Source organism: Ornithorhynchus anatinus, chromosome 2 (assembly GCF_004115215.2).
Source record: "Ornithorhynchus anatinus isolate Pmale09 chromosome 2, mOrnAna1.pri.v4, whole genome shotgun sequence".
Classification (NCBI taxonomy): domain Eukaryota; kingdom Metazoa; phylum Chordata; class Mammalia; order Monotremata; family Ornithorhynchidae; genus Ornithorhynchus; species Ornithorhynchus anatinus.
The window spans coordinates 16,042,668-16,059,265 of NC_041729.1; the positions used below are offsets into that span (position 1 = coordinate 16,042,668).

General features: G+C 54.7%; 1 protein-coding gene across 12 annotated transcripts in view; it reads left to right on the forward strand.

Moving 5' to 3' along the window:
* Positions 1 to 16,598, forward strand: part of NCOR2 (nuclear receptor corepressor 2) — a 415,012-nt gene that overhangs the window by 371,550 nt on the left and 26,864 nt on the right. For 11 of the 12 annotated variants that reach the window (XM_029056799.2, XM_029056861.2, XM_029056782.2 and 8 more), the window contains 10 exons: positions 1 to 165; positions 1,156 to 1,295; positions 3,710 to 3,812; positions 5,014 to 5,118; positions 5,868 to 5,971; positions 8,163 to 8,313; positions 12,960 to 13,112; positions 13,540 to 13,626; positions 14,516 to 14,793; positions 15,735 to 16,101. In XM_029056799.2, the coding sequence (XP_028912632.1) occupies positions 1 to 165; positions 1,156 to 1,295; positions 3,710 to 3,812; positions 5,014 to 5,118; positions 5,868 to 5,971; positions 8,163 to 8,313; positions 12,960 to 13,112; positions 13,540 to 13,626; positions 14,516 to 14,793; positions 15,735 to 16,101 (1,653 nt within the window). The remainder of the gene's footprint in view (positions 166 to 1,155; positions 1,296 to 3,709; positions 3,813 to 5,013; positions 5,119 to 5,867; positions 5,972 to 8,162; positions 8,314 to 12,959; positions 13,113 to 13,539; positions 13,627 to 14,515; positions 14,794 to 15,734; positions 16,102 to 16,598) is intronic. The other variant, XM_029056817.2, reaches the window with a different exon arrangement.

The window sequence follows — 16,598 nt, forward strand, 5'->3', positions numbered from 1 at the left end:
AAAAGCCCATGCACTTCCCAGCGTTCCCCGAGGGGCAGAAGCTGAGTGGAGAACAAGCGACCGCCGTCTGCTGGCCACCCGCCCTGCATTACCCCGTGTCTTCCCGGGACCTCATCAGAACCTCTCCCCTCGCCGACCCGGCTGTGTTTCCATACAACCCTCCAGGTGGGTGAGGGGTCAGCCCCTTGGCAGAGGGCAGAGAGCCAGCCACTAGGCCTAGGTCAGGTCTTTTCCCTGCTCCATCCGCAGATCGCGCTGGGGTCGGCTCAGCCCAGAACCCCACTGAACAGCACCGACCTTAGCCAGGAGCACACTGAGGATAGCAGCTGGTGGAAGGGTTCTCAGCTTGGAGCCCTCAGCGGGGCAGCTCTGCTTGGCACTCGCTGGTGGAGAAGCAGCATGGCGTAGTGGATAGAGCCCGAGCTTGGGAGTCAGAGGTCGTGGGTTCTAATCCTGGCTCTGCCACTTGTCTGCTGTGTGACCTTGGGCAAGTCACTTTACTTCTCCGTGCCTCAGTTACCTCATCTGTAAAATGGGGATCAAGATTGTGAGCCCCATATGCGACAGAGACTGTGTCCGACCCAATTTGCTTGTATCTACCCCAGCGCTTAGTATAGTGCCTGGCACATACAATTATTATTATTACCCAGCTCTTCCTGTGGCACTCAAGTGAACCTGCACTGAAATCTCTCCCCCAGGGCCAGTTTTTCTCCCCTGGGTGGGGGCAGGGGTTTTCTCTGGAACATTTGCCCCTTCCCGCTGTTCAGTTCAGGCATCGCTTCCAGTACCTCACGGGTCCCCAGCTCAGCCCGGGAGGCAGTGTAGTCTGGTGGAAAGAGCACAGGCCAGGAACCCAGGAGACCTGGGTTTTAATGCTGGCTCCACCCCCTTGCCCACTCTGTGACCTTAGGTAAGTCACTAAATTACTCTGTGCCTTGGACTACGAGTCACCTGTGGGACAGGGATGGTGTCTGATCTGATTATCTTGTATCTACTCCTGCACTTAGCACAGTGCTTGGCAAATAGTAAGCACTTAACAAATATAACAGTAGGTATCATTACTGGCAGAGTTAGTTGCCTCCGTGAGGGCCAGGGCTGACCTCTTCTCCCTCCCCTCCCATCCCCCCCCACCCCCAATCCCCCTCTTGCATCCAGGTCATCCGATCCCTTTGACCCTGCATGAAAGCTCCCGGCCTGGGCTGCAGAGAATGCCTGGCATCTCCAACCCGCCCCCTCTCATCTCGTCCACCAAGCCTCCTGTCGTTCTGGAGAGGCCCTTAGCCTCCATAGCCCAGGTAAGGTTCTGACCAGCTCAGCAAAGTCATGCCGAGTTGAAGCCAAGCATGGCCCCCTGGGGAGAGAAGAGCTGGGCCCTCCACTCTGTGATCTCCACCTGGAAGCCATGGGCCTGTGGAGAGCACTGATCATTCTGTTCTCATGAAAGCCTGCCATCTTGGATTGTGCTTGTAAAGGAAGGGAAAAGTCCTAAATAAGACACGTCTGAGAGAGGGAGAAACAGGCTGAGGGAAAGAGGAAAAAAAGGGAGGGAGAGATAGTGATGGGAAATGGGGAGGGTGGAAGGGAGGGAGGGAGGGAGGGAGGGAGGGAGGGAGGGAGGGAGGGAGGCTTCATGATTTATCTTAGGAATTTATCTAAGACTGACTTTTCTGGAGAAAGGTCCATGGAGGAGTCTCATAAATTAAAGGGACCAGTTAAGGTCACCTAATGGAAATGAGTAGGGGAGCCTACTTTTGGTTATGTTCCTACAGCTTCCAGGATTTAACCAGGCTCCAAAGGTAGACATAACCAAAAACATGAAAATTAGGAGCTAGCCAAAACATGCTCTGCTAGACTCCAGCTCTTCCATCTAGGGGTTGACTAGCTCCTTGAGGCCACGAAGTCCAGGGGGAATCTGGCTGTGGATTATTTTAGCTCTCATGCAGTGAAGGGCCTGCCCCTGTTAAGAGGTGGGTGGAACTTCCAAAAGTCAAGGATTTCCTCATGGAGAGAGACGGGGTCAGGTGTCGGGGGAGGTGGAGAGAGAGTGTGTGTGTGTGTGTGTGTGTGTTCGGGAGGCGGTGGTACAAGGAGAGCTATTCTGTAGAGATGGGGGACCCAGCTAAGAGGACCTCTTCCATTCCACCCCCTACTGCCTTTTCTCCATTCTTCCCCCAACCATCCCCACAGCTTCCAAAAACTTTCTCCAGAAAATACAGCAGAGCTACTTGTATCAAGAACACGGTTCCCTTCCTGATGTTACAGCTTCTTCCTGAGGCAGAGTCAGGCACTAGACCCCCTATGCTGGGTAGACCCCAGGACCTTACAGTCCCAGGAGTGGCCAAGAGCCTTCCAAGGAAATGCTCTTGAACTCTGGGACCAGCTGGGGCAGGATTAGGGCCAGAAGTTGGCCTCGGGCCACTGCAGCCACAAGAGCTGGGCTTCTGGCCAGAGGGGCGACGGAGGGGAGTCCCTAAAGGAGGCCCCATTCCTGGGGAGACAATGTGCGGGCTGGGGCTCAGCCAGGAGGGAACCGAGAAGCCGGGGATCCCAAAGGAAGTCGGCTCAAGGCAGGCCAGGGGGGGCGGGCAGCATTCAGGCCTGGAGTAAAAATAGCTCCCAACGTCAGCGTGTCCCCGCTGGGTGGGAGCGGTCACTCTGGGAACGGGTAAGAGGACTGGCATGACAGTCCCCGGGCAGTGGGTCTGGGCTGGCGGCCATGCGAGGCGGTGGAAGCAGGGAGCTCAGTGGGATACCGGGAGAAGGCTCTAGGGTCACCCAGGGAGCTAACTGCCGTGGTCCTTGATGGGGGATTTCAAGTGACCAGCCCACGCGGCCCCATCTCTCTCGTTCTTTTGCCTCGTAACTCTTTCCCAGCCTGAGTGTGTGACTCAGGAAGTTTCCCTTTAGTCCACATGCAGAAAGGAGTCAGGCTTCCCCTGACAAAGTCAGATGGAGAGTTGAGCCACTGAGCAGGATCACTCAACCAGAAAGATGGGGGCGCTTTAGTAACAGAACTCCTTTTTCCTTCACCCTATCGCTCCACTTGCCTCTGGAGCTCGAGCTGGAATGTGGACCCCCTCTGTTTCAGGGGCTGAAGACAGCCTTAGCTCCTGGGCTGGATGGAGATCGCATCTACTAACTCTAGCATTCTCTCCCAAGTGCTCAATATAGTGCTGTGCACACAGTAAACAACTTGGCCAGTGGACAGAGCCCTGGTAGTCAGATGGACTCCAGTCCTGGCTTTGCCACTTGTCTGCTGTTTTACCTTGGACAAGTCACTTAACTTCTCTGGGCCTCAATTACCTCATCTGTAAAATGGAAATTAAGACTGTGCGCCCCATGTTGGACATGGACTATGTCTCACCTGATTAGTTTCTTATCTACCCTAATGCTTAGTACAGTGCCTGGTACATAGTAAGCACTTAACAAATATGCCTATTATTATTGTCATTAGTATTAATATTATTAAATGCCATAAGCAAATAAAGTCCCTGCGCCATAAATACCACTGATTGAGTGAGTCTTGGCATATCAAGAAAGTGAACCCAGATAACCTCCAGGGCTCCTCTGTCTCTTGCTTCGGGCCTGAAGGCAGAGGGCAGATCCAGTAGAAGGAGCTTGGGGGTTAGGGTCGAGCAAGGTGACCACTACAGCCCCACTGAGCGCGCGTGTGTGTGTGTGTGTGTGTGTGTGTGTGTGTGTCTTTCAGGGAGTGCCCATCCAGCTCCACACTCCCTACTCTGAACACGCTAAAGTTCCTGTTGGCGCCATCACCATGGGTCTGCCGTTGACCATGGATCCTAAAAAGCTGGGTAAGACTTCTAACCCCCCCTCTCTTCTTTTTCTTTGTATACCTTCTTCCCTGTCCCTTGCTGGAAACTGCAGGGATCCCAAAGCACAGCCTGGGTTTTAACTCCTCTCCATGGGTTCTCCTCCCCAGTCCCAAGGGATAGAACTCCAAGGCATGGCCCGCTGTCAACACAGTATCTCCGGTGTCTGAGCTGGCTAGGCACGGGGGACCCCAGCGACTGTTCAGGAGCCAGGCCTGTACCACCCACACCCTCCTTTTGGCCGGAAATGCAGGCTGGCATAAACCAGCCTCCTTCCTGCCTCCGGCTCTCTCGGAGCCAAGCTCAGCTGTGTGGGAGGGCGATTGGGAGTTCTTAGGAAGCCTTCCTAGCAGAGGCCGCGCTGATACCTCCCTCAACTCCCTTCTTGGGCATAGGCAGGTGGGTCTTATGGCAGCCCATTGCCTGGCTCACCAAGTGCCCTCTCAGTAGGTGGAAAAGTGACCATGCTGTTCTGCAGTGTTTTTGAATGGGAAAAGTGGCTTCTTGGAGATTTCCTCCAGAGTGGGGATCTGTGGGATGAAATTCTTAAGAAGCAGCTTCTGTTTTACAGAAGCACTGCAGAAAGTCACAGAGCTCCCCTATACCCTTCCCCTTGCCCCCATAGATCACCTGTGGGGTGGAGTTCTAACAGATCCAGGTCCTGTCCTAAGCACTGACCAAGCCAGCCACCTAGGGCCCTGTGAGCTGAGGTTTTTTTGCCCCATCTGGAGGGATTCACTCCCATCCTGAGCCCTGACCCCCTGCCCTATCCTCTTCCCCCCGCCCCACTCCATAGCCTGGCCCCTTGGAAAGCCTCACTGAGTTCTGCCCATCCTGCTGTGCAGGCAGGAGACCAATTGTTTGCCCAGCTAGGTAACGGGGGAGGCCGGAGCGGGGTCCTGGAAGAAGGAGAGGAGGAGGAGGAGGAGGAGGAGGAGGAGGTGTTGGTGTTTGTCCGGTGTCCGTGGAGGGGCAGCCGCCCGCTGACTCAGTGGCAGTGGGACTCTGGCGTGATTTAAGTCTGGTCTCTTAGCAACCAGGCGTTCCAGGCAGGAAGGGAGCTGGCTCAAGGTAGGAGGGGAACCTCCTTAGTCCACTGAACTCCCACATGAAATGCCCTGAATCAGAGAAAGGGAAATGTGCCCTGGGGTCCCCATGAGGTCACATGTTTGCTGTGTTCCAGTCTCTTTCCCCGGAGTGAAGCAGGAGCAGCTGTCTCCCAGGAGCCAGGCCAACCAACCCGAGAGCTTGGTCATACAGACAGGACAGGAGACCTCTGTTCTGAGAGGTAAGCTGGGCCCCACCTCAGAAAGCCCTTCCTCACCTAGCAAGGCCCCCGTTCCCAGCCCCGATACCTAGAGGGCAGTCCTGGCCCCAGGAGGCAGACTCATAGTGGCTGGGTTGGTGGGAGAGGCCAGTCAGCCTGCACCAAGGACCAACTGTCCGTTCTGCCCCCGTCCATTGCCTCCCTCCCCTCCTGGCTGCTGGACATCTCCACCACCTCCCCCAGTGAGGGCCGGTGAGGAAGGCAGCTGGCTCTCTGACAGCCGCAGTCCAGAGAGACATTTCTGCCCCCGAGTCACCTCAGGAGGAGTGTTAGCTCCCCACGGGTTTCTCTTCTCCTCCCCGCCCTGAAGTTATTCCTGGGGGAAGACCCTGGGATTGCATTGCTTGAGTTCCCCAGTCTGCTACTTAATGGCAACTGGGTCCCTTATGGACTGGACTTGCCCCTTGACCAGCAATTCTCAACCTCTGCCAACCTGTGACACTTCCCTCACCTCCCCACTGACCCCCATCTTACCAGCACGAAGAGAAGGCTGTCTCTTAGCTTCCCTGTACCTCATAAAAACTGAGAGGGTATGGGGAAGCAGAAAGCCCTGGGGAGCAGGAAGCATCAGGGGTCACCTCATCCCATTCTCTGCCCCCCACTGGTTGCTCAACCATTCATATTAAGCTGCCCCCATTCCTGCTAGCTCCAACCCCCTGGGACACCCATGTGGGACCCACCCTCTAACCTATGGCTATGGTGGCTTGCAGGGACGGCTCTGGGCAGCACCCCAGGAGGAAGCATCACCAAGGGCACTCCCAGTGGCCGCGCTCCCCCGGAAAGCCCTATCACCTACCGCGGCTCCATCACTCACGTAGGTTCCCCGGCCCACGGCTGGGCCCAGTGGAGGAAGGGGTGGGGCTTCCATTGGGTGGGCTGGCATCGGACCTAAGTGGATCAGGTAGAGCAGCTGATTCCAGCTGGTTACTAGCCTGCCTTCCTCACCAGGAGTCGTAAAGTCTCACAGGCGACTAAGTGAGTAGCCAATGTCTGGGACCGGGGAAGGTGAAGAAATAGTCTTTCAGCGCCCTCAGACCCCTCATTCTGAGAATCAGGGGTCCTTCTTCAAAGTGAGCCCAGCTCCCTGGGTAGGTCCTCACAGAGGGGGTCCGGGAGCCCTTTTCTCATCTGCCAGGTCTTAGATGGACACCCCTGTCTGCATGGTGAGCTGTCCAGAGTGGCCCATCTGTGCTCCAATCCAGGTGTGGTCAGGCCTTGGACAAGGAGAATGCTGGGAGACACTGGCGCCGCCACTGGGCCGGTCGGTGGTTGGAGAACAATAGGAGGCGAGGGGTCCAGTGGAGTGGTTATAGGGGAGGAAGGAAGTGAGAGAGGAAGAGAGATCCCAGCCAGACAGAAAATGAGATGGAAATCGGGTCTGGGGGGAAGCTTAGCTTCTCTGGGGAGCTCCCGGGCCTGGCGGTCATGTCTTCCCTGCAGAGTACATGATGAGTTAGGGCTGGAGGGTTTCTAAAGCAACAGTGTGTTCCTGCCAATTTTGCCCCTCTTGAAAGTTAGTCTTGGGGACTAACAGGACCGAGCCTCTCCTTTTAACTCTGCCCGACCCCACTAGCCTCATAGAGGACTCGGAAGTCATCTGAATATCCCTGGAGCTGTGCCACCCCTTCCTGATCAGAGATGTACAGGTGGCTTGGGCTGGAGTCCCAAGTTCCTGACTCCATAGCCTTCCCCATCGCCTACCCGCCAGTCCTTCCCTAAGAAGAAGAAAAGTAGCAGCTGTGGTACTGAAAAGTGCTTAGTAGGCCCTGGGCTGAGCACTGGGGTAGATAGATTAATAGATTGTTAGAGTCCCCTTCCCACAGGGTTTTACATTCTAAGGGGGAGGGAGAACGGATACTAAATCCCCATTTTACAGATGACAAAAGTGAGGTCTACAGAAGATAAGTGACTTAGCCAAGCTCACCCAGCAGGCAAGTGGCAGAGCCTGGGATTAGAACCCAGGTGTCCTGACTCCCAGCCCTGTGGTCTTTCCATTAAGCCCTACTCCTTCTCAACGATTTTTAAGATGCTTGCAGTGACTTCCAGTCAGTGGTTGGTATTTCTAATTCCCTCATGTTTTCAAACAGTCCATGGGGAGAGAGTGCAGTGAACTCTCTTCCAACTCTTGTGTTGGCCCCGACCTGGCTTACCCCACTGCCTCTGACCTAAGGGCTTGTGGCTTAATTCAGAGAGCCCTGGGAATGGGTAGCTGCTGAGGGTCACGGTCTCAGGAAGGAGGGGCAGTGCGCGGGTCCATTGCTGAGGGGATGAGGCGTGGGGAGGATGGGGGCGGGTGGGGAAACCAGACGCGGAGCTGGGGTGGAGTGGGACAGGCAGGAGAGAGGAGGAGGCTGGATGAGAATGGGATGGCAGGTGCAGTGTCCCTCCGGAACATCAGAGTTCAGCAGCAGCTGCAGCTGTCACAGCCAGTCCCTCCCCTGGGACTAGGGAGATGCAATAGCGCTTGTCCTTGCCAGGCAGAGGGACAGTTTGCTCAGCAAAGTGTGGCGAGCGCCTGAAGGGAGGTGTGTGTCTTGAAGAGAAGGAAGGCAGGACTGCAGCTGTTTTGCATCTTTGGATTGCAGACATCGTTTTTCCCAATTCGACCTTCCTGGTTGCGTCAGCCCCCCAATTCCGGTCAAGTGCATCTGATGAACAGCAGGCTCCCTAAGGGCTCTTCGGGTTCCCAGGGGAATGGAGCCTCTTAGTCCAACAGGGTCAGGGGAAGCCCCAGAGAAATCCTGCCACTCTTGCTCCCTGCTTCCCGCTCACTCTGAACTCTGCTCATCCATAATTCAGCTGCACAGCCCCAAGGCAGGAAGCGGGTGTCTGCTGTGCCAGCACTCCCACAGAGGCTGGCTCCCCCTTTCTCCTCTCAGCCTCTGCCTTGTGGAACTCTGAGGCTGTGTGTGTCTCTGTGTCTACGCATGTGCACGCGAATGTGCACATGTGTGTGTTCACTCTAGCCTAATTGTTCGTGACACGGCTCCATGCGTTTCTCCCAGGGCACACCCGCTGATGTGCTGTTCAAAGGAACCGTCTCCAAGCTAATGGGAGAAGACAGCCCCGGCCAAGCGGAGAAAGTAAGAGAGGACACCTTACCCAAGGGCCACGTCATCTACGAAGGGAAGAAGGGTCATGTACTGTCCTACGATGGTAAGCTGGAGGGCTTGGGTATTTTTAAGGGGGTTGTGTCCAGCCAGGACAGCGCTTTCAAGGTAGCATCTGAACGCTCCTATCCTTTCTGCCAGAGGTCTCTCTCCCTCCTTTCTGAGCGCCCCTTTACATCTCCTCCCGATCCCAAAGTTGCTTATTAATGAGAGAAGTTGCCAGATCCTCTCTCCCTCCATCTGGTGGGTTGCTGGTCTCCCTGTCCTAATTAAGCTGAGAGACGGTTCTGCAGGTGGTACTGTGCCCTTGAACCTCCCTGGGCCTCTGGCTCAGGGCCCACCACTCAAGGGCCTCTGATAGGACAGAGGGGAGTTCTGGACAGTCCCTACCTTGCTCATCCAGGGATTTAATATCGGCACAAAGGTCAGTGGCTCCAGGCATTCCACTGCCCCTAGTAAGTTTTCTCTCCCATGGGGCTGCCTCAAAGAGCAGGAGCCTCAAGCCTGGACCACCATTTCCCAGTAACATCATCAATGCACTCAGAATAGAACTTCCCCATCACAGGTATGATGGGAGCAGGTCCCAGCTGGGCTTTGCTGCCTCATAGGTGGGGACTGGGGAAAGTCGTGTGGTTTAAAATAGGATTACATTTCATGGTCAGCCCTCAGACCAGGTCAGGGTGGAGAATCTGGCTGACCCTCAGAGTGTCCAGTTTCATGGCCCAGAAAAGCTCGCAGTGCTTGCTGTATATCACAACTCTTTGTCTTTCTGATCCCATTCGTTTCTTTTTTGCATTCATTCTTTCGTTCATTCAGATTTATTGAGCACCTACAGTGAACAGAGCGCTGTACTGGGCTGCTTGATAATGATAATGATGGTACTTGTTCAGCCCTTACTATGTGCCAAGTACTGTTCTAAGCACTGGGATAGATACAAGTAAATCAGGTTGGACACAGTCCCTATCCCACATGGGGTTCACCCTCTTAATCCCCATTTTACAGATGAGGTAACTGAGGCCCAGAGAAGTTAAGTGGCTTGCCCAAGGTCACACAGCACACAGGTGGTGGAGTGAGACATAGTCCCTGCCCTTGAGGAATTTTCTATTTAATGGGGAAGACAAGCAGACATAGATTGTATAAATACAGTAAGAACAGGAGAAAATATGCATAAAACTGGTAATGGTAAAAATATGCTCTCTTTCTCTTTATATATTCATGCAACCCACACTCCACAAACCCCGCCTCTCCCCCCCCCACACACGTGTAAATAGCATGGCATAGTGGGTGGAGCACAAGCCTGAGAGTCAGAAGTTCATGGGTTCTAATCCTGACTCTGCCACTTGTCTGATATGTGACCTTGGGCAAGTCATTTAACTTCCCTTTGCCTCAGCTACTTCATCTGTAAAATGAGGATTAAGACTGGGAGTCCTTTGTGGGACAGGGGTTGTGTCCAATTAGATTATCTTGTATCCACTCCAGTGCTTAGCAGAGTGTCTGGCACATAATAAGCACTTAAATACCAGAATTATTATTGTTTTTGTTATTATTAGACTAATGTACACATAAGTGCTCAGGTGACTGTAGGAAGAGATGGCAGGGTTAGGAAAGTGGGGGTCATTTGGGGAATGTTCTGGAAGACATGGTCCATTGAATGTGAGGAGGCAGTGCCAAGCATGTGTGCCAGAGGTAGAATCCCTCCAGGCCTGGCCACCTAAATGAGTGAGCGTTAAAAGACGGAAGTCCTTCAGTTAGGACTCAGAAAGGAAACTTCGGTCTCTCTCTTGACCTTTTCTCCCCTGGATGTCAAGGAATTTGATTTGCCTTAACCAATCTCCCAGATTTAGAAGACTGCAAATTTCTTTGTGGCTATAAACTCAGACCTCAACTAAGTTCCGTCAGCACCACCAGCAGGATTTGGAATGGGAGCCTGCCCCCAATCAATCGATCCATCAATGGTATTTATTGAGTGCTTACTGCGTGCAGAGTACTGTACTAAGTGCTTGGGAGAGTTCAGTATAACAGAATTTGTAGTCTGAACTTACAGTCTAGAGGTGTACAGTCTACGGTTTCCAACACCTGCAATGGATGGGGTGGATGGGACCCCACTGGATGGGACCTGGGCAAAGGGTGGTCAGACAAGAGATCTGTATCTCTGGGTGCGGGGAGAAGGGTGAGGTGATACCCTCTGTGTTTGGGGACGTTTTTGGATCTAGCCCAGGGCTCTGCAACCAGTTATGATGGACAAACTTAAAAGGGTCAAGCTTCCCAGCCCAGGCCTGTATCCCTACTCCTCACCCCATCCTTTGGGAAGCCCCGAGTGATTTGCAAGGGAAAGGAGAATGAAGGTAGAGTTAGGTGCTGTTGTCCTACTTCCTGGTAACTGGATTTTGTTGTCACTTATCGACATCATCACTCTAACATCAGGCTTTACCCAGCACCATCCTGTGTGCTTGGGACCGAACAATTAAAGGAGAAGCTGTGGTCCCTGCCCCATCCCATGGACAGAAAATGGTCTTTAATGGTGGCCCCTGAGGGAAAGGGTGGAGAAGCCCTAGGTGCAATTTCTCCCCACCCCAGGACTTAATACTCCCAATAGAAATGCCAGGAGAACGGTTTAAAGCACTCGTCTGATGTGGTGCTTTTGAGTTCTGGTGAGAGAATCAAACTGGCACTGTGTTCTCCAATGCAGCCTGGAGGCCGTGGAAAGAAAAGGCAGCTAATGAGACGGAATCCTGTCGCACATGCAAGTTGAATTGTGCTAGATTGGGTGATTCTCATTTTGTGTCGGTTTGCTAATGGCCCCTGAGAGGGAGGGATGTGTTTACTAGGCAGCAGGGGGGATTTCTGCTTAGTTCTCTGTTTCCTCCTCCCTGTCCGCTCTCCCATCACCCTCTTTCATTCTACTCATTCTCCCTGCCTCCTCCCCATCCCCTGAGAGGCAGCTCAGGAGGGGCAATGCTCATTCTGCAGAAGAGCTATCGGGAACAGATGTTTCTTGATGACGGTGTGCGGGAACATTACCCTCTTCATGTGCCTCTCGATGACTTCCTTCTTCCGAAATCTCAGCTATTCTTCCACTTTCATCCTGAGCATGACTGAAGCAGAGCTAGAGAGAGCGCGAGAAAGAGAATCACATACCTGGAGCTCTAGATCCAGCTTCCACAGCTCTGTTGGGAGTGTGGGAGAAGTCATTTGGGAGCAAAATGTGTTGGCCCATGCCAACCTTCTCTTGGCTTCCCGGCCACTGATCCCAGGTCTTTATTCGAGTCTGTGGGTTGCCCTCTGAGTCCTTCTTGAAAATGATGTTTGTGTGAAAGAGGAGGCTCAGACAGACACCCGGACTCCCCAGCCCGGGGAACAGGGGGAAGAGTGTCATTGTGCTCACCTCCTTTCACAAGCTCTTGAGGCACAGCTGCCTCCTTCATCTTCCCACCCCGGGCCTGGCCTGCAAGGAAACCAAGGAGCCGAGGAAGCAGAATGGAGTGAAAGCTGTCCCGGCAGAGAGAAAATGGGTGTTCAGAGGGTATGGGTCATTTCACTCGGGGCTGCAGCTGGACCAGTCTTTATCTTAATAATAATTATAATAACTGTGGTATTTGTTAAGCCAGACTATGTTCCAAGCACTGTGCTAAGTGCTAAGTTCAATACAAGATAATCAGATCAGACACTGTCCCTGTCCCACGTGGTACTCATTAAATGGTATGGCTGGGATTAGAACTAAGATCTAACTCCCAGACCCATGCTATTTCCACTAGACCATCCTCTTTCTGTCTTCCACGCTCATTCTGTCTCCTGCTGGGGGAGTTTCTCCTCCTTCTGCTTCCCTCCATGCCCCACCAGGCAGCTGCCCCCACAGTGCACTTCTCTGGCTGTCCTCCATCAGACCCATTCTTTCCTCCCGTGGACCTTTCCACCTTTCATTTGAGTTGCTACAACTGGAGAGCGAGGTGAAGGAAGACCTTCCGCACTGCCCGGAACAGCTGGAAGCTCCTGAGGAACCTCTGGGGAGGGGAGAGAAGGGAGGAAGAGGAGAGGGCAGGTTCCTCCTCCAAAACGTTAGGCATGTCTCATTTCCCTTTTCTCTGTGGAACTCCTAGCCCTCGGCCCTTGGGCAGAATTGTGTGCACATGTGTATATACAGTTGCACACGCAAAGACACACACGCACACTCACACATGCTCACTGACCTGCCTGAGCTGGAAGGAAATCCTTTCATTAGTGGAAAGGGACCAAAATAAATGGCTTCAGGGGAAAAACACACTCCCAGCACAGCCTTGCTGCAGTGCCTAGTGTCAGCCCTCCGGCCCAAGGATCCCAGACGTGGCCGCAGACAGTGGGTAGGCAGCATTCCGGAAAGGGGCGTCTGGCCAGTGGGGAGTCCAGTGCCCAAGGCAGACAGGAACAACACCAGCTTGGCATGGACAGTGAGGCGGTGATGGCCTTCTCGGTCAGCCCCAGGTTTCAGGTGAAGGAGACATGAGTCGGTCCCCTCCTGGTCACCCCTCACCCACTCCCCCGTCCCACCTCAGGTGTGAGAGTCCTTCCCCAGCTGGAATGGAGTGAGTTTTAGGTCATCCTCTGGCTTGACCAGCAGTGGGTCAGCCCGGCTTCCTCCCGGCAGCCCAGTTTATATGGGTATGTGAATGTATGTGTGTGTGTGTATGTGTTTTTGTGTGTGTGTTTTCCTTCCAGGAGGGGTGACGGTGGCCCAGTGCACCAAGGAAGACAGCAGGAGTTCCGGAATCGCCCACGAGGCCTCTGCCACCAAGCGCACTTATGACATGATGGAAGGGAGGCTCATCCGGGGCCTGTCCGGGCGGGACCTGTCCTCCACCAGCATTGAAGGTAGGCTCCTGGTGCCCACAATGGGGTGCGGGCACAGCGGGCTGGAGAGCAGCGGAGCATCACCTGGCACCCAGGAGCCCCTGTCCCTACCTCGAGGAGCTCCCCATCTCTGGGGAAAGGCAAACGTGTCATCTGAGGCTGATGTTCTCTTCAGACCCTTGGGAGGCAGGCGAGACCACTATGGGTTGACAGGGATTAAGTGAGTGGGTCACAGGTTGGGATGATTGGAGAGGGGGAGTGTTCACACTGGGGAAAATTTACTCGGACGACCAGGACCTGGGAGGGGCAGGAGGGGACCGGGACCCAGAATGTTCAGAGATTTTGGGTAACTGGAAGGCCTCAGACCTCTCAGCTTCTCCCAGCCAGCACAGTTCTCCAGGGCACCTGGCAGATGGCCAATCTGACCTTGGTTCTGTGCCTGCCCCAGGTCTCATGGGCCGAGCCATCCCAGCAGAGCGCCACAGTCCCCACCACATCAAGGAGCAGCATCACATCCGGGGCTCCATCACCCAAGGTATCCTGATCAGCGTCGCCCCCGCAGGGCTTCTTCCTGAGCTCAGATCTGCAGCTGGGTGTTCCTCCTGAGGCTTGTCTGGGATGGACTGGACCCTACCCCACGCGCCTTCTCAGTCCCCTTGCCTTTCTGGAGCAGAAGGCAGCTGGGCTGCCTTGATTCTCTTGCCGTCTTCCGGCCATTCATTTGGATCAAAACCCCATTACAGACATACAGACACACAAAGGCACAAACCTTCTCATTCATACTTGTCCACAAAGCTTATCCACCCCTGCACACACATTCTCTCTCGTGGGTTCATACGGTTGGTTACATGCACATGCACACGAACACACACCCACACACACAGGTTCTCAGTGTGGAGCTAGACAGGGGTCTGGCGGGAGCAAAGGAAAGACAGATCAGAAGCCTCACAGTGGGGAGTTGGCATGAGCATCTCTTCAGCAGGAATAGTGATCAGATTTGAGCCCTGGGGGCATTCAGATACTATCTGCAGGTGGGAGGCTTGAACCCACCTCCAATTGGACTTGGAGATTCCGGCATGACCCGTGGGCCACAAGCTGGTCAGTCGCTCTCCCCACATCCCTCCAGCTCCCCTGAGACCAGTGAGCCTCCCTTCTCCAAAGCCGTTGCTCAGCTCTCCACCAGGTGACTCAGAGTCTATGCTCTGCTCCAAGCCATGGAGTCAGAGCCCTCCTCCTCAGGACCTGTGGCCCCCTTGCTTCCCCGGGGAGAGAAGGAGCGAGTGGACCATACTGTCTTACCAGGGCATCCCTGTGAGAGCAGGGCAGCAGGACCTGACCCCAGCACCAGACTCTCATCCCAGGACCAGGCAATGTGGGGCTGGGAGCGCAGGAGCCTGGGGTCAAGCCCATTTCTTGTCGCACAGGAATCCCTCGGTCCTATGTGGAGGCTCACGAGGACTACCTGCGAAGGGAGGCGAAACAGCTCAAGCGTGAAAGCACTCCGCCCCGGGACCTGGTGGACACCTACAAGGTGCGGCCCCTGGAGGGGCTCGCCCCGCTGAAAATGAAGGCGGGGCACGAGGGCCTGGTAGCCACAGTGAAGGAGGCGGGCCGCTCAATCCACGAGATCCCCAGAGAGGAACTGCGTCACACACCTGACCTCTCCATGACAAGGGCCCTGAAGGAAGGCTCCATCACACAGGTAGGTGGGAGCTGGGACCCTACGTCAACGTAGAAGAGTGGCCTGGCAGGCAGGCGCTGGCCTAGATCTTTAGTCTCTTCTGGGGGTTTGACCCACCCTGCAGCCTGTGTGCCATGTAGGGTGGCAGGGTAGCTGATCGATAAAACCTTTCAGAGGATTGCTCGGGGTTGGATCTGCCTGGAAGCCAATTTAGAGAGACTTAGAGCCAAGTCTCTCTGCTGCTTGCTGTCAGCCCCCAGCCCAACCGAGGGCTTGGGAAAGCTGAAAAATCAGGAGATGAGAAGGAGGTGTGACTTTTGAGAAGGCTTAAATCCAATCTCTGCAGGCTGCTACACAGAAGCCGCAGTAAGCCCTTCTGGCAGGATCCAGATCCGGAAGGCCACGGGGGCTTGATGCAAGGAGAGGTGGGTGGGTCTGAGTGGTGAGAAGCTGGAAGCCTTCCTGACATCAGACAATTTGCCCGTGGATTAGTCTCCCCCAGGTCTGCCTGTCAGGCTGCGGCCTGGGCCCTGGGTTGGTCTGTGACCTAAATTACAGCTCCATATTCTTCCCCATTTAGCAGACCAAGTGAGCTGTGTCAGAACAGAGTGGAGAGGGGGGTTTATTGCATCCACCTGTGCCCCCTGTAATTCCACAGAGCTGAGCTTCCAGCCTCCTTCCCCAATCCTAGGGAGAACTGAGCTCACTGAAAGTGTCTGGAACCTCACTGGGTTTAGATTAGACTGTGAGCCCGTCATTGGGCAGGGATTGTCTCTATCTGTTGCCGAATTGTACATTCCAAGCACTTAGTACAGTGCTCTGCACACAGTAAGCGCTCAGTAAATACTATTAAAAGAATGAATGAATGAATGAACTGGGCCATCCTGGGCAGGCATCGGAAATGTCTTCTAGAGGTTGCTCTTCCCCATCTCTCCCCTCCCCTCTGTCCATCTGCTCCCCAGGGAACCCCACTGAAGTACGACAGCAGCTCCTCATCAGGAGGGGCCAAGAAGCATGATGTCCGCTCCATCATCGGTAGCCCGGGGAGGACGTTCCACCCGGTGCACCCACTGGATGCCATGCCAGATCCCAGGAGCCTAGAACGTGTCTGCTACGAAGAGAGCCTCAAGGGCCGGTCTGGCTCCGTCGCTAGCTCTGGGGGCTCCATCACCCGGGGCGCGCCTGTGATCGTCCCAGAGCTGGGGAAGCCCCGCCAGAGCCCCCTAGCCTACGAGGACCACCAGGCGGCTCACGGGGCGGCCTTCAGCGGCCACCTGGCCCGCGGCTCACCAGTGTCCACACGGGAATCCACACCACGGCAGCAGGAAGGTAATGGCCATCCGCCAGAGGAGACCCTAGCACGGCATTACCCTGTCCCATTTAGCTCTGCTCCTACCCGTGGTGCCATCAGCCCGAACACAGTCCATGTCCCACATGGGGCTCCCAGTCTAAGGGGAAGGGGGGACTGGTATTGAATCCCCTTTTTACAAATGAGGAGGTTGAGGCCCAGAGAAGTTAAATGTCTTGTCCAAGGTGTCCCGGCAGGCAAGTGGCGGAGCTGGGATTAGAATCCAGGCTTCCTGAGTTTAGAACCCAGGCTTCTTGACTCCTGGCCCCGAGCTCTTGTCCACCTTCTCTGTCAGTTTGGAGTTGCTGTTCGGGTCAGTCCCTGAGGCAGTGTCTCTGCAAGGGAAATCCCAGATCTGGAGACCAGCCTTTCGCTGGGGCTGGTCCAGGATGTGGCTGGGAACCAATTTTACCCTGCTGGGGCTACCAAGCCTCACGACTTCCCTGAATGCCCCCACCTGGAGCAGAGGGAAACCCCG